This window comes from Rhinatrema bivittatum, chromosome 8, assembly GCF_901001135.1.
Source record: "Rhinatrema bivittatum chromosome 8, aRhiBiv1.1, whole genome shotgun sequence".
NCBI lineage: Eukaryota > Metazoa > Chordata > Amphibia > Gymnophiona > Rhinatrematidae > Rhinatrema > Rhinatrema bivittatum.
The window spans coordinates 131,066,615-131,084,790 of record NC_042622.1 but is presented as its reverse complement, the minus strand read 5'-3'; the positions used below and the strand labels follow the sequence as shown (position 1 = coordinate 131,084,790).

The 18,176-nt window shown below is 48.9% G+C and overlaps 1 protein-coding gene across 1 annotated transcript in view; it reads left to right on the top strand.

Annotated features, from left to right (window-relative positions):
* The window catches only part of LOC115097568 (collagen alpha-1(XI) chain-like), a 319,380-nt gene that overhangs the window by 7,400 nt on the left and 293,804 nt on the right, over positions 1-18,176 (top strand). Inside the window, exon 3 of the mRNA XM_029613505.1 lies at positions 8,446-8,641. Within this exon, the coding sequence (XP_029469365.1) occupies positions 8,446-8,641 (196 nt within the window). The remainder of the gene's footprint in view (positions 1-8,445; positions 8,642-18,176) is intronic.

Here is an 18,176-nt window from a genome sequence, read left to right as displayed (position 1 = left end):
TGGCCCACCTTCGCCAACAAGGTCTGACAGTTTTTCCATATCTGGACGATTGGTTGGTAGTAGCGTTGGACCCAATTCTATTAAGGAATCATCTCACCATAGCGATCAAGTGCCTCCAGAGATTGGGGTTGCTCATCAACTACCCAAAATACACGTTACAACCTACACAAGTTCTACACTTCATAGGAGCTCACCTGGACACAATTCGCACAAGAGCATTCCTTCCAGAGGACAGGAAGATAACAATACGTTATCTCCTGTGGTCACTAATGAATACACAACACCCAATGGCTCGAAACATTCTGACATCCTTGGGTCACATGGCGGCAGCAAATTTCACGGTGCCGAACACGAAACTTCACATGAGACTCTTGCAGTGGGGTCTCAAACGACAGTGGAAATAGCATGTGCAACCATTGCAAAAACGTGTAACGCTGATGTACCAAATGGAAAAGAAGTGGTGGCTCCTAGAACGCACGTTAGACAAAGGAGCCCTATTCATTCCTCCACCGGACAATGCAGTCCTCACGACAGATGCATCCCGGAAAGGTTGGGGAGCACATCTAGACCTCTGGGAATCACAGGGTCTATGGACACCGACCAAACAGAATCTGCAGATCAATCTCCTGGAACTAAGAGCGATACGCAATGCCCTAAAGACCTTTCAGAAACACCTGCAAGGTCGGCGAGTCATGATTTATACAGACAATCAAGTGGCAATGTTTTATATAAACAAGCAAGGCGGGTCCGGTTCATGGTCCTTCTGCAGGGAAGCTCTGCAAATCTTTCACCATGCACAAAGGCACTCCATCCATCTTCAAACGACCTACCTGCCGGGACTAGCAAACACCAGAGCGGACAGGTTAAGTCGCATTTTCCACCCGCATGAATGGTCACTCAACCCAGAAGTGACTCTGCAAATCTTTGATTGTTGGGGAACCCCAACGATAGATCTATTTGCAACGGAAGCAAACACGCAACTTCCACAATTTTGCTCAATTCGACCGAGCTCATCACGACTCGCCCAAGATGCCTTCCTAATACCATGGTCGACGAGTCTTCTATATGCCTTTCCACCGATTCCACTAATCACCAAGACACTTCAAAAATGCATATTGGACAACAGCCAAATGATCCTCATTGCCCCAGCCTGGCCCAGATAACCGTGGTACAGTTATCTCTTATGTCTGTCAGTCGACAACCCAGTTCGACTTCCAGACCGACCAGATCTTCTACTTCAGGAAGGCAGAGTGATCATCCATCCACTCCATTCCTCCTTCCATCTGACTGCATGGAGATTGAACGGGCGCTACTAACGGCACAGGGAATTTCTGCAGTAGCACAAGCGATACTTCTAGAATCAAGGAAACCATCTACTAGATGCAGTTATACATTCAAATGGAAACGTTATTCTAACTGGTGTATAGAAAATGGTATTCCACCCATTGACTGTTCACCAACCCTCTTATTAGATTATCTCCATTCACTATACTAGGCTGGATTGGCAACATCATCTATAAGAGTTCATCTCAGCTCGATTGCTGCATATCACTGACCGACTAATAATCACTCGATTGCTGAACACCCATTATTATCCAGGTTTATCAAGGGGTTACTGCATCTTCACCCGCCTATAGCTAAACCACTGGTTCCGTGGAACCTCAATGTACTTCTAGTACAACTAATGCTACCACCATTTGAACCCATGGAGTCAGCACATCTCAAATATCTCACCTGGAAAGTAGTAGTTTTAGTAGCAGTAACATCTGCACGTAGAGTGAGTGAATTGCAGGCATTAGTACATTATGAACCATACCTACAATTCCATCACAATAAGGTCATCCTGCGTCCTCATCCAGCCTTCCTTCCAAAGGTGATTTCAGCCTTCCATCTCAATCAATCAATAGAGTTACCCATATTTTTCCCAAGACCTCATTCAAACGACAGAGAACATTTGTTGCGCACCTTGGACTGTAAAAGAGCATTGGCTTATTACAAAAGGAGAACTCACTCTATGAACCGAGTATCTCAATTATTCGTTTCTTTCAACCCGAATTCCCCAGGATTGCCGGTTGCTAAACGAACAGTCTCAAGCTGGATAGTACAGTGTATCCAGTTTTGCTACAACAAGAAAAAATTACCACTTCCCTCGCTTCCACGAGCTCATCAAGTTCGCGCCATGGCCACATCCATGGCACATCTCAGGAATGTACAACCAATGGACATCTGCAAGGCGGCCACATGGTCCTCCCTCCATACCTTTACTTCTCATTACTGCATAGACAAGCAGTCAGCAGCAGATGCGAAGCTGGGACAGGCGATTCTTCAAACATTACCTACTTAAACAAGCGACTACCACACTTACCCATCACGTGCTAGGTAATTGATAAAGCGTGATAGGGAGCTTGGGACTCCCATGACAGCATGGCTAATTCAGCCCTGCTATCGACGGGAAAAAGCAAGTTTGCTTACCGTAAACGGTATTTCCGTAGATAGCAGGATGAATTAGCCATGCTGACCCACTCACCTCCCTGGTAGTCATATTTTCATCAGCTACGCTCAAGCTTAACTACAGACTGAGGAAAATCTGTTACTTTCCTGCGTGGGAACACATGCGCAGCCACAGAGTCTAAAAATGTCTACACTCTGCTACTTAAGCTCCGCCTCCCGGGCCCTGATTGGCAGTTCCCATGACAGCATGGCTAATTCATCCTGCTATCTACGGAAACACCGTTTACGGTAAGCAAACTTGCTTTTCCCTCGCAGCCTACCAGACATCGACCGCACCGCGACTAAATTTTTGTCGAGACCATGGCGTCGAGTTTCCTTCGGTGCCCCGACTGCACTAGAACAATGTCCATCACTGACCCTCACACAGTCTGTGTGATGTGTTTGGGGTCAGACCATGATGTCCTTACTTGCACCAAATGAGCCCAAATGACACCAAAGGGTCGCAAGGCTAGGCTGGAGAAGGTGGAACTTCTCTTTCGGTCAAAAACCCTGACTCCATCGATAGCTTCGATGTCATCCGAACCAGTACCGTCGACTTCATGCCAGCACCGGGAAACCGCTGCTTCCCGACCAGCTTCGTCGTCTCCATGGGTGTTGACCCCCTCTGTTCCTCCTCAGGAAAAAGACCGAGGAGAATATCGAGAAAAACCTTTGACACCGCCATCGGAAAACTCAGGCTACAGATAAAGGCAAGCCCTCGGCATCGATGTTGTCTGAGCCACCGTCAAAGAAGTCCCATACAGAAAAGGCCCCATCCTCTTCTGTTTCTGGGTCACCGAGGCGTTCCCCACCTGGACAGGTGTCGGGAGCCGCAACTCTACTTTCACCGGTGGACCCTCTGGGTACGCCAGTTCTGCCTCCTACTCCAGAACCGGGTATCCATGCCCCAGGTTTCCATGAGGAATTGGATCAGATGATCCAAGAGGCCATCGGTAAAACACTCCAGGGGTTCAAACCTCTATCAATGCTGGTGCCGGTTCCCGAGCCGGCCACTGATCCGATACCCAAGGCGCTTGCACCATTGTTGGCAAGAATGGATGTGTTAATCGGTGCCCTTCTACCGGTGGATCTGAGGGAACCGATGGCCCCGATTCCTTCCTCACCGATACCCTTGTCATCGGAAGAAGAAGAAACACCAATCTCCATTCTGCCCTTGGGAGTGCTGCCATCGATGTCACTGATTCCATCGATGCCATTGATGCCTTTGCCTCTATTGATGCCTTCGATTCCACCTCTGAGGCCATCGATGCCTTGAACCCGGGCCTTCCGGGATAACACCATTACTCCCTTCTGATGAACATATGGGAGCTGGTGATGAGCCTTATAATCCTTGGTCTGATGATTCATCGCAGGATACTGATGATCTTCCTTCACAGCCCTCTCCTCCTGATAAAAGGAACCAGTCTCCTCCAGAGGACTTGTCCTTTATCAGCTTTGTAAAGGAAATGTCTGAAACGGTTCCATTCCAGCTTCAGTCTGAAGAGGACTCTAGGCTTCAGATGCTGGAGCTTCTCCAGTTTCTCGATGCTCCAAAGGAAATCATGTCTATCCTTATTCATGAAATCCTTCTGGACCTTTTAAAGAGAAATTGGGAGCACCCTGGCTCTGTAGCATCTGTCAACTGTAAGGCAGATGCCACCTACTTAGTTCAGTCAGCCCCTGGATTCCAGAGAACTCAATTAGATCATCACTCAGTGGTTGTGGAGTCAGCCCAGAAGAGGGCATGACACTCCAAACCTCATTCCTCCAGGAAAGGAACAAAAATTCCTGGATGCATTTGGAAGACGTTTATTCCATGGCTCAATGCTGATCTCTCGCATTGCTTCCTATCAATTGTACATGTCCCAATACAACAGGGCCCTGTTCATGAAGATTCAGGAATTTGCTGAAGCCTTACCTCTGCAATTCCAGGACCAGCTTCATGCCCTAGCACAAAAAGGCCTAGATGCTGGCAGACATGAAGTACGGTCTGCATATGACATCTTCGACACCACCTCCAGAGTTTCGGTGGCAGGAATTAGTGTGAGGAGATGGGCCTGGCTAAAGTCTTCAGACCTCAGACCAGAAGTACAGGACAGGTTAGCTGACTTGCCCTGTGCTGGGGATAATCTTTTTGGAGAAAAGGTTCAAGAAGCAGTGGCACAGCTCAAGGACCATCAAGAGATTCTGCTTCAGCTCTCCTTACTGCCTTCTGATCTCTCTTCCTCTTCCAAAAGATCCTTTAGGAGAGACTCCAAGATATAAGTCTACCGGCAAAGGAGATACTATGCCCCGGCGTCCAGGGATCAGCCTTCTAAGCCTTACCAAAAAAGCCAACCCAGGCAACCTCGAGTACAGAAGTCACAGCCAGCCTCCCAGCCAGGTCCAGCGTCTGGCTTTTGACTCCTTTCTAGAGAGCAGTACCCAACCTCCACTTCCGGCTATTCCAGTCAGAGGCCGGTTGTGCCACGTCTCCAAACCTTGGCACACAGTCACCACAGATCAGTGGGTACTCGCTGTAGTAACTCAAGGTTACCACCTCAACTTTCTCTCTGTTCCACCAGATTCCCCACCTCGGCTGATGTGGGGAACATCCGACCACTCATGACTCCTAGAGCAGGAGGTCTCCCTCCTCCTCCAGTCATGAGCAATAGAGCCAGTGCTCCTCTCCCAACAGGGGCTGGGGTTCTATTCCCAGTATTTCCTGATACCATTCGGCCTAGCATCTGCCCCACGAGTCTTCACCAAGTGCCTTGTAGTGGTAGCTGCCTTTCTCAGGAGACAAAGTGTCTACGTCTACCCCTATCTCGATGATTGGTTGATCAGAGCTCCCATTCAGCAAACTGCACTGACATCCCTACATCTCACTTTGCATACCCTGATCTCCCTAGGGTTCCTCATAAACTATCCAAAATCCAGGCTAGTTCCTTCTCAAACCCTGTCGTTCATAGGAGCCGACTTGGACACTCCAAAAGCAAAAGCCTTCCTACCTCGGAATCGAGCTTTCACTCTCGCTTCTCTGGCCCATCAACTGCAGTCTTGACAACATTCAACTGCACGTCATTTTCTGGTCTTACTGGGTCATATGGCATCCTCGTTGCATGTCACTCCCATGGCTCGCCTTGCCATGAGAGTAATGCAGTGGTCTCTAAAATCGCAGTGGATTCAGTCTTCTCAGCCAATGTCCACCATTGTCCACATCACCAAACAGCTCTACTTATCGCTGGCCTGGTGGACAGACCAATTCAATCTGCTACAAGGATTTCCATTTCAGGTTACAGAACCTCAAATAACCTTGACAACAGATGCTTCCAGCCTTGGCTGGGGTGCAAATGTTGGAAACCTGCAAACTCAGGTCATTTTGTCTCCAGAGGAAGCCAAACACCAAATAAATTTCCTGGAGCTTCATGCAATCAGATATGCTCTCTGGGCTTTTCAGGATCACATTTCCAACCAGGTCATCCTGATTCAAACAGACAACCAGGTGGCCATGTGGTACATAAAGCAAGGGGGAACGGGCTCCTACCTTCTGTCAGGAAGTTGCACAGATATGGGCGGAGGCCCTTTCCCTCTTGATGTACCTCAGGGCCACCTACTTGCCGGGAGTGGACAATGTGTTGGCAGACAAGTTGAATCGCACTTTTCAACCGCACGAGTGGTTCCTCAACCCCACTGTAGAGGACTCAATATTCCAATGTTGAGGTTACCTTCACATAGACCTCTTTGCGTCAATTCACAACCGCAAAGTAGGGAACTTCTGCTCTCTCACTTGCAGCCAACACCCGCAGCCAAGAGTCGCTGTTTCCCTCTCATGGGCCAGCGGTCTCCTTTATGCATACCCTCCACTTCCACTCATTTCAAAGACTCTCGTAAAGTTGCGAAGGGACAAGGGGCTAATGATTCTGATAGCCCCTCATTGGCCACGCCAGGTCTGGTTTCCAATTCTCCACGACCTATCAGTACACCGGCACATTCCTCTGGGGAAAGACCCGCTTCTGATCACTCAGAACAATGGTTGCCTTCGTCACCCCAACCTCAAGGCCCTCTCCCTGACTGCCTGGATGTTGAAAGGTTAATACTTCAACCTCTTAACCTTTCAGAGTCGGTTTCCCGTGTCCTAGTAGCTTCAAGAAAGCCTTCCACAAGGCAGTCTTATCGTTACAAGTGGAACAGGTTTATGGTATGGTGTACTTCCATGTCCATCGATCCCTTCACTTGTTCCACACCGAAGTTTCTGGACTATCTCTGGCAACTGCCAGAGTCTCAGGCCTCAAAACTTCATCTATCAGGGTACATGTCAATGTGGTAGCCGCCTTCCATAAAGGTGTGGGGGATGTATCTATTTCAGTACAACCCCTTGTAACACGCTTTTTGAAGGGCTTGCTCCACCTTAAACCTCCACTGTGCCCTCCGGCCCCTTCCTGGGACCTCAACATGGTTTTGTGGTGGCTCATGAAACCACCGTTTGAGCCTCTCCAATCCTGTGATCTCTGCTATCTCACTTGGAAAGTGATTTTTCTTATGGCGATCACATCCGCTCACAGAATTAGTGAGTTACAGGCCTTAGTCACCTACCCGCCTTACACTAAACTTCTACATGATAGGGTAGTACTCCCCACTCACCCTAAGTTCTTGCCTAAGGTAGTATCGGAGTTTCATATCAATCAATCCATTATACTACCCACCTTCTTTCCCAGGCCCCATTCAAATCCAGGAGAACGGGCTCTGTATACCCTTGACTGTAAACGTGCTCTAGCATTCTATCTAGACCGTACAGCGGGTCACAGGAAATCCACTCAATTGTTTGTTTTCTTCGATTCCATCAAATTGGGTAAACCTGTTGGTAAGCAGACTCTCTCCTCCTGGTTAGCGGACTGTATTTCCTTTTGCTATCAGCAGGCAGGCATTCCGCTTCAAGACCATGTCAAAGCACACTCTATCAGGGCCATGGCAACATCAGTAGCGCACCTACGCTCTGTGCCGCTTGCTGACATCTATAAGGCTGCTACCTGGAGCTCTCTCCATACCTTCGCAGCCCATTATTGTTTAGACAAGGCTGGCAGACAAGATTCCATCTTCGGCCAGTTTGTGCCTCGCAACTTATTTGCGAATTGAGGTACCAATATCCTTCCGCCAACCTGTTAGGGTTCAGGATGCCCTCTACCAAATTCCACCCCACTTGTTGTGCCTGTTACATGTCTTTGGGTACATTTGGTGCATTGCTCGGGCATCCTCAGCTCAGTACTCACCTATATGTGAGGACTACCATCCTGCTTGTCCTGTGAGAAAGCAGAGTTGCTTACCTGTAACAGGTGTTCTCACAGGACAGCAAGATGTTAGTCCTCACGAAACCCGCCCACCACCCTGAGGTGTTGGGTTCATTTACGTTTTCTTATTTTATTTTTGCATGTACTTTTTACTTTAAGATGAGACTGAAGAGGGGGGGGGGACCCCTGCTGGATGCTGGGTTGGTGCTATGCTGGGCATGCCCAGTAGGTGCCAGTCAAAGTTCTAGAGACTTTGACAAAAGTGTTCCGTGATTGGGCTCCATCCTGATGATGTCACCCATATGTGACCATATGTGAGGACTAACATCCTGCTGTCCTGTGAGAACACCTGTTACAGGTAAGCAACTCTATTTCACATTTTCGATTGTTGAACTCATTTGAGCCATTTTTATTTTACAAATATGTTTTAAAAACAGAATGGAATATAGTAGGAAAAATAACCCATGGAAAAACATTTATGGGCAGTTCTAACCCTGACTCGTTTGATGGACAGAGGCAAGATTCTGTTATAGCATGGCAGAAAATATTCCTTGCAGGGGTGATTATTACCTATACATGCACTGGCAGCCGGTAACAATTAGTGCAGGTTGTCAGAGAGGGCAGCATGTTACAAGTTAGGTGCATGAGCCTGAAAGTTTCATATGGTTAAACATGTTGTACTCCACAGGTTCCCCATTTCTTTCCTGTCTGACGGGGAGTGGCACCGCATTGCACTAAGCATCTCTGCAGACAGGGTGGAGCTGCATGTGGATTGTAAACTCATTGAGAGCATAGCCTGGACCAACTTCTTTGGGATGGGGGTCACCACTGAAGGCCTGGTCATGGTAGGAGGCCTCATCGAGCCTTTTGAGATACCATTTGAGGTAAGAAAAGGGGCTTGAGAGGAAGGGAGGAGGGAGGTGATGCATCAAACTCGGTAAAGAAATCCATGATTCACTCAGATTTGTGTTACATAGTTAAAATCTAAAAGTAAGTAGTATAATATTTTCTGTCGATAAGCAGGCTGAATTAGCCATTACATGTGGGTGACAACATCCAGTGGCAACAAAATAACTCTTCTCTCCAAGCTAGTAGAACTATGAGCTCTATTGAGTAAATGTGGGAGTTCTCACGTGGAGGTTGCCTGTGAGCTGCCTCAGTCATTTTTTGTACAAGCACAAGAACTGATGTGTACTGAGTCACTCCTTACATATTTTTCAGCTAAATTTTTAATTCTGAATTTTCAACAAATTCTTGTTTCTAGTTGCCTCACTGCCTCTGCAACACCCACAACAGTACTTTTCAGCGATACCTAAAAATAAAAAAAATTACAATTAAAAAAAGGCCTTGTCTCCTCAGAAGAAAGTCTATGGTGAGTGGATTCAAAAATTGCATTTGTGGCAAGATAATGTCTCTGGTCATGAGCTCTGATATTGATGTCTTCGGGCTGGAACATGACCAAAGCAACTATTACTATTGTGGACAGATGACCCTGTGTTCTTAGCATTCCAGGGCCATCAAGATTGACGAACTGTGTAAATCTTTCCAGAGTCACAGCAGATCCTCCTCTTGCAGTGCAGTATCATTTCTTGCTAGGAAGAGTTGTGCAGGAGCTCCTCAAAAATTCCTCAATCTGCCCAGGCCAAATCCCCAGAATCGAGTAGTGTAAGTTGTCCTGCACAGGGATGAATTTAGGTTTTTGATGCTATTAGGCACTAGGGGTGTGAATCGTGTGATCGATCGATTTTGGCTGGGGGGGGAGGGAAATCTGATAAGAAAATTATTCCTTACCTGCTAATTTTCGTTCCTGTAGTACCAAGGATCAGTCCAGACGGTGGGTTATGTCCCCCGTCCAGCAGATGGAGTCAGAACAGACTTTGAGGGACTCACCATATAGGCTAGTACGCCCTCTGCAGGAGCTCAGTATAAAGAATATCAAAGCTCGAATAACGAAGTACAATCTGGATCAAGCAACCTTAACCATAAAAACAAATAACAGTGCCAACGACAACATGTAGAATGTTTTGGGCAACACAACCAACTTGTAGGGAGCTGAGTTCATATTCATATGAAGAAACAGAAAACAGAGTAGACTGCCGAAAAGACGACCCGAGCAATAGAAAAGGAGCAGGCCCAAAACCCCAAGAGTGGTGGGCGTCTGGACTGATCCTTGGTACTACAGGAACGAAAATTAGCAGGTAAGGAATAATTTTCTTTTCCCTGTACGCACCAGGATCAGTCCAGATGGTGGGATGTCCCAAAGCTTCCCTAACACGGGTGGGCCCCTGAGAGGCCTGCTCTGAGAACCTGCTTGCCAAAGTTCCCAGAGTCTGAAGACAGAAGGTGCAGCCGATAATGTCTCGAACGTGTGCAGCGATTTCCAAGTAGCTGCACGACAAATCTCCTGAGGAGAGACAGAGCGAACTTCTGCCTAGGAGGCGGACTGAGAGCGGGTAGAATGAGCCTTGAAACCGGCGGGAGGAGTCCGCCCCGAGCCAATGTAGGATACAGAAATGCTGTCCTTTAACCACCGAGCGATCGTCGTCTTCGAAGCCTGCGAACCCCGCTTTGGACCAGACCATAGCATGAACAAATGATCCGTGACCCTGAAGTCATTGGTAGCCTCGAGATATCGGAGTAACGTGCGCTTGACATCCAAGAGGCGAATGACCCTCGGTTCGCTGGAAGTGAAGGAAGGAAGTTCCACCGTCTGATTCAAGTGAAAAGATGATACTACCTTCGGGAGGAAGGAAGGAACGGTGCGTAGAAGGACGCCTGAATCCGTGAAGCGTAGATAAGGTTCTCTGCAGGACAACGCTTGAAGCTCCGAAATGCGCCGGCCGAACAGATAGCGACGAGAAAGACGGTCTTGAGAGTGAGGAACTTAAGCGTAGCTCCGCGGAGAGGTTCGAAAGGCGGCCCTGACAAGGCGCGAAGAACCAGGTTGAGGTTCCAGGAGGGACATGGATCCCTTATTGGGGGACGCAGGTGCTTGACTCCCTTGAGAAAGCGTGCGATGTCCGGTTGGAGAAGTAGGAAGCCGCCCGTCTGCAGCAGAGAGCTCAGGGCCGCCACCTGTACTCGGATGGAATTATAGGCAAGTCCTTTGTCCAAACCATCCTGGAGAAATTGAAGGATCTGTGATATCGTCGCCCCCGTGGACCGAATGTCCCTTGTGGAACATCACATCTCGAAGACTTTCCAGACTCGAACGTAAGCTACCAAAGTAGACGTCTTCCGGGCCCGCAACCGGGTCGAAACTACCACCTCCGGGTAGCCCCGGCACCTGAGGCAACGCCTCTCAAAAGCCATGCTGCAAGACAGAAGAGTTCTGCCTGCTCGAAAAATACTGGTCCCTGATGAAGTAGCCGAGGGAGATGGCCCAGTCGAATTGGACCGTCTATCGACAGTTGCAGAAGGTCCGCAAACCAGGGTCGGCGGGGCCACTCTGGAGCGATGAAGATCACGTTCCCTGGATGGTTTTCGAGCCTGCGGAGCATTCTGCCCACCAGAGGCCAAGGTGGAAAGGCGTAGAGGAGTAGATGAGACAGCCATGGGAGAACCAGCGCGTCTACCCCTTCCGCACCGTGCTCTCTCCTGCGACTGAAGAAGCGGGGAGCTTTGGTGTTGCGGAAAGTCGCCATCAGGTCCAGGTGCGGCGCACCCCACCGACGGACCAGGAGTTGCATCGCTTCGTCGGAGAGGGACCACTCACCGGGATCCAGCTGTTGACGGCTCAGATAGTCCGCCTGTGTGTTGTCCACCCCGGCAATGTGGGAGGCTGCCAGTCGGGCTAGGTGAATCTCTGCCCATTCCATCAGGAGTGCCGCCTCGAGAGCGACGTGCCGGCTCCTTGTACCTCCTTGTCGATTGATGTAGGCCACTGTGGTTGCGTTGTCCGAGAGAATCCGGACCTCCCGGTTTCGAAGCAGAGGGAGGAAATGGAGAAGCGCCAGCTGGACCGCCCTGGTTTCCAGGCGGTTGATCGGCCAAGTCGCTTCTACCCTTGACCACGTTCCCTGTGTGGCACTTCGCTCGCAGGCGGCACCCCATCCTACTAGACTTGCATCGGTGGTGACCACCATCCAGTTGGGGACTTCGAGGGAAACGCCCCGAGCCAGGTGCTCCGGGACCAACCACCAAGTCAGACTGTCCTTGGCCTCCTGTGGAAGAGGGAGAACCATTTGATAATCCTGAGAGACCGGTTTCCAGCGAGATAGAAGAGCCACCTGCAGGGGACGCAGATGGGCAAACGCCCAGGGCACGAGGTCGATGGTGGAGGCCATCACGCCCAATAGCTGAAGATAGTCCCAGGATGTGGGTTCTGGCAACGCAGAGAACCGTCATATATGATTCCGTAATGATTGAGCCTTGTCCGGGCGTAGGAAAACCTTGCCCTGACGGGTGTCGAATCTCGCTCCCAAGAAGTCCAAGTGCTGCGAGGGAACTAGGGAGCTTTTGGAGAAGTTCACCACCCAGCCCAGAGAGCGAAGAACCTGTATGACTCTGGCTACTGAGGCCTGCCCCTGGGCGAAAGACTTTGCCCGAATCAGCCAATCGTCCAGGTAGGGATGAACTAGAATGCCCTCCTTCCTGAGGGTCGCAGCCACTACTACCATTATCTTGGTAAAGGTGCGTGGGGCAGTCGCAAGGCCGAAGGGAAGTGCCGTGAACTGGAAATGTTGACCCAGGATCTTGAAACGGAGAAAGCGTCGATGGGCCGGGAAGATTGGAATGTGCAGATAAGCCTCCGTCAGGTCCAGGGAGGCAAGGAACTCTCCCTGATGCACCGCGGCGATCACGGAATGGAGCGTTTCCATGCGGAACCTGAGGACCCGTAACGATTTGTTGACTTCCTTCAGATCCAAGATGGGATGAAAGGAGCTGTCCTTTTTGGGTACGACGAAGTAGATGGAATAATGGCCCAAGCCCACCTAGCCGAAGGGGACGGGAGTGATGGCTCCTATCGCCTGCAAGCGGTTCAGAGTTTGCTGTACCGCCGTCCTCTTGAGATCCGAGCCACAGGGGGAGAAGAGGAATCTCTGCCTCGGGGGGCGGGCAAACTCCAAAGCGTAGCCGTTCCTTATAGTGTCCAAGACCCACTGGTCGGAGGTGATACGCACCCACTCCTCGAAGAAATCAGACGCCCCCCGATCCTGGGGATGGAAGAGTGGGTGAGCCTGGCAACATTGTGGAGGCTTGGGCGGGAGATTCCCCTGGCCCGAGCCATCGCGCGTGGGCCTACGGCCACGAAAGGACCGTGGCCAGGTCTGGGATCTGGAGTAGGACGGCCTGGACCCAGACTGCCTGGAACTCCTGTAGCGCCGTTGTGCTCTGGCCCTGGTTCGCGAAGAGCCAAAGAACCTTGAAGGTCGTTGTCTATCCTCCGGTAACCGGTGGACCGCATTTTCCCCCAGGGGCTTGATGATCTGGTCCAGGTCCTCCCCGAAGAGATACTTGCCACGGAAGGGTAGAGAACCCAACTGGACTTGGAGGAGGCATCCGCCAACCAGTTACGGAGCCACAAGAGGCACCGAGCCGCCACCACCGAAACCATGGACCTCGCGAGAACTCGGAAGAGGTCATATAAGGCATCCGCCCCGTAGGCTATGGCCGACTCCAGACGATCCACCTGGACGGCTTCTCCCAGTGGCAGGGCTTACGACGTAAGCAGCTGCTGCACCCAGCGAAGACTGGCCCTCTGCGCAAGCGAACTGCACATGACTGCTCGCATTCCCAGGGCGGAGACCTCAAAGACCCGCTTGAGAAAAATTTCCAGCTTGCGGTCCTGGGTATCACGCAACACTGCTCCACCAGTCACAGGAATTGTCATCCTCTTGGTGACCGCTGACACCGCCGAATCCACTTTTGGAACCTTGATGATCTCCAGAAAGTCTTCGGGAAGAGGATACAGCTTCTCCATGGCTCGACTGACCTTCAAAGATGCTTCAGGAGTGTCCCACTACCTGGTCAGGAGCTGCAAAAAGGATTAATGGATGGGAAAAGCCCATCCCTTGGTCGCAGGGCAGCTAGGACCGGATCCCCCTTCCTGGAGGACATGGCGATGGCAGGGGCCACAGGTGCTGGTGGTTCCGGCGGCGGGTCAAGATCCAGCTCCAGAAGTATCTGAGGGATCAGATCATCTAGCTCCTCACGTTGAAAAATGCGAAGAGCCCGCGGGTCGTCGCCCTCCGAATGGGCATCCGGCGATGCATCTGCGGGGTCCGCGGGATCTCCCCCCGAGGGTGAAGCCACCCCCGCTCCTCCCGGTGGAAGGCACATCCGGATGGGCAATGTTGAGGCCCCCGACTCCGGGCCTCCCAGGGCAGGGGGGCCCATCGGGCCAGCCGGTGCTCGTGGCGTTTTGGCAGGAGGGGGGCCAGCGGGAAGCCCCCCGGGAGCCTCCAAGCCCTGCAAATATGCACTGTGCATAAGCAGGATAAATTCCGGCGAAAAACGTGGTAAGCCCGGGGTGACAGATTCGGTGGCGAAAGACCGCAATCCTCCCTGTCAGACATGGCTGTGGGAGCGTCCCCCGAGCGCTGCAGATCCAAAATGGCCGCCATTCCCGCCAAAGACGGCGATGTGGCCGGCCCGCGCCTCCCTGGCCACTCAGGAACAAGAAAAGAAAACTTGCTGAGGGGCTGCGAGGTGCCTTCCCCTCCAGGGAGACACCTAGCGCAGATCCCCTCTCTTGAGATCCTCGACCCCGGCTCGCCGCAGGCCGAACACCGGGAAGGCCATGGCATCGAGATTGCTGGGGGAGGATCAAAGGAGGCCGCGGGGGGGCCCAGAGGAGAGGGGTGCCGTGGGAGGGCCGAGGAGCAGGGGGACCGAGTCTCCCTGCTGCGGCGGCCCCGGATCCCTCACAGTCAGGTTAGGGCTGCGGGAAAAAAAAACAACGCGGAGAGGCCGGCCCCACTGGCTTCCACAAGGCACCACCAGCCGAAGACCTGGAAGGAGAAAGAAAGCAAAATACACAAACCAACTCTAAACTTTAAACTTACCCCCGCCAGGAATAAGAGAGAAATAGAGGAGGCAGACAGAACTGAAAACAAACCACGCCTCCCCAAAAATTGAGACTTTTTTTTTTTTTTTCAAAAACTTGATCCAAATTTTTTCCAAAAGTAATAGGTAAGAAGAAGAATGAATAAAGAAGCAGAAATCCTGAAATCCCTGCTACTCTGGGGAAGCCACCGGTTCCCCTACTCGCATCTGCTGGAGTCAGAAGAATACTGAGCTCCTGCAGAGGGCGTACTAGCCTATATGGTGAGTCCCTCAAAGTCTGTTCTGACTCCATCTGCTGGACGGGGGCATAACCCACCGTCTGGACTGATCCTGGTACATACAGGGAATGTCGTGTTTTGGTTTTGTTTTTTTTAAATCGTTAAAAATTGTAAATCGGGGGAGGGCGGGAAAACCGGCACACCAAAAAAACCCTAAAACCCACCCTGAACCTTTAAAACAAATTCCCCACCCTCCCGACCCCCCCCCCCCCCCCCCCAAAAAAATGTTTTAAATTACCTGGGGTCCAGTGGGGGGGTCCCGGCGCGATCTCCCGCTCTCTGGCCACGGCTGCGTTAAGAGAAATGGTGCCGGTGGTCCTTTGCCCTTATCATGTGACAGGGCAAAGGTAGCGCCGGCGCCATTTTGGTTCCTGGCTCCCAACGTCACGCGTGCAGGAGATCGCCCCCGGACCCCCGCTGAACCCCCAGGGACTTTTGGCCAGCTTGGGGGGGCCTCCTGACCCCCACAATATTTGCCAAAAGTCCACATGTAATGGCTAATTCATCCTGCTATTTACGGAAAATGCCATTTATGGTAAGCTGACTTGCTTTTACAATGCTCTTTTAATACTTATTAATGATTGGACATAATTAAGATGTTCAGTAGATTCTCAACCATGGCGTCTTGAAGAAATAAGGCTGCAAATAGCTATGAAGGAGAATTTTTATTTAATGTACCATACAAGATTCAGAAATTATCTTAAAATTATTATAACTCTAAATCCTAATGTATCTATTGTAGACCATTTAAAGCACAGTGCCATTCCCTAGAGAATTATATAATGATTGTAAAAATTGAGGCATTATTTCTTTACTTGCCATAAATACACAGCCATTTGCTATATTCTGACAGCCAGTGTTGCTGCCTCTCAATGAGCAGATTCAAGAGTTCAGTTGCATGAAAGGTCTGAAAGACAAACACCTCATCAAACTAGGTTCAACGATCAGACTATGAAGTTTGTTGCTCCAAAATTATCAGAAATAAAGGTAAACAAATAAAACAAAAAAATATCAAGTGATACCTTTTCATTGGACTGACTTAATATATTTCTTTCTTAGCGCCGAGAGCTAAAACTCTCTTCTTAGGTCAGAATTCAAAGACTCTTCCTGTATCATCTGATATATATATATCTATTGGAGTGGCCCTTATTTTTCAACTTTTGAAATCCTTTGCTCCCAATCCCTAATCTTGCTCCAATATACGAAAAAGTGCTCCTTGCCAAATTTCAGCTCAATTGAACTATTTTAAGGTGACCCCCAAAGGTCTTAAAGTTTCAAATTTCACCAAAAATTAATATTTCTTATTTAAAACTTTTGCATTTCATTTTTAAATATTGTTTGGGAAAATAATAGTCAAGCATAATCGAAAGACAATTTTATTTCTAACTATTTTCTTCATACAGTTATTTACATGAAATAAAAATTAGCCACGATATTGAGCAAAAATTGAAACCAAAAGAAAAATACATACTTCACAAAATAGCATTTAAAATGGAAATAATAAGAATAAAAATGTAATAAGATACCAGCTTTTACTGCTTCATTAGGCCAGTTTTGGTAGTATCTGGGTACTTTTTTCTGTTTACTAACAATCTGCACAATATATTGCTTTTCTTTTTCGCTCTTGGTCAGAATGTTCTGATATTCTTGGATTAGCTTCACTCCTCTCTCAGCCACGTCATTAACTACTACAATGCTTTTCAATGTTTCCAACCCACATTGGTAGTTGACATCATCTTTCCAAGTAGATAGGCAATTTTTTAGAAAATTTATGTTTATTGAACATCTTGAGAAGCACATCTTTGATTCTGCAGAAATAAAATCATAGAAGTGTTTTTCTTTTAAACAACTGAGGTCTTCAGTACTAACAATGTATCGTTTTATTTGATTTTCTGCATTGCTGTCTTCTGTTGTCATCATTATAGTACCCATTTTTTGCTTAATGTCCAGTGGAATTTCATCATCAAAGAATGCGAATGCTGCAGTTTCTGGTGATAGATCCCATAAATGTTTTGCAAATTTTTTCAGGGCAGCACTACTAATTTCTGGATCTACATCCTTATACTCAATTTCAGTAAAAAATTGTAATCTAGATACGGAGTATGATAAATAAGATAAAAACAGTTTAATATAAAAAATATTGATTTTGTTAAAGTCTGAAACTTCAGGGCCTTTTGGGGGCCATTTTAATATTATCTGATTGAGCTGAAATTTTAGAGAGTACTTTTTTCACAGATTGGAACAATTTTCGGGTTATGAGATGAAAAATATTTCAGTTAACAAAATCATATACAACTAAGGCCACCCTAATATATATTGTTTTTATTTGATAACCTTTATTTTGGTGCATTCAAGTGGACTAACACTACTTTCTCACAGGACAAGCAGGATGTTAGTCCTCACATATGGATGACATCACAGGATGGAGCCCTGTATGGAAAACTTTTCTATCAAAGTTTCTACAAAGCTTTGACTGACACTGGCACACTGAGTGCACTGAGCATGCTTAGCCTGCAATTATCCCTGTGAGCCACAGGTGTCTCCCTCAGTCTTCTTTTTTCTGCTCTGCAATAAGCATAGCGGGTAGGAGCTCTGAGAGAAATTCTAACACTTTTTTCTCACGGAAGCACAAACTTTTATTTCACAAACACTTTTCCCTGCACGGGTCTCCCTTCGCATACGTTTATTCGACACACGGTGAGTACTATGCCCTGTTTTTTAGGTCTGTTCCTGTTACCTCCCTGGCCTGCCAACCCACTACGGCCTTCCCTCTCCCTATGTTTTCAGTTAGCCATACATAGCCTGTGAGTGTCCCTCTGTGACACTCTGCCTGGTTATTAGCGCTAGTGGGATAGGGACTTCTACGGTTTCCGTTGCTGCCAGGACTCCTGTCGATTTCAGGTCCTTCGATTTCCTCGGTAACCTTGCACAGTCGATGCCCCCATTGCTACTGTCAGTACCCCCTTCAGACCATCCTGGATTCTTCGATGCCATCGGTACCCCTCCCCCTGCAGTACACTGATGCCATCGGTCCCTGCATTGTTTCTATCAGTGCTATCCATGTTTTTCATCCATGGCACTGATTTTTCCTTGGGTTTCATCGGTGCCATCATAACCCGGATGGATGCCATCA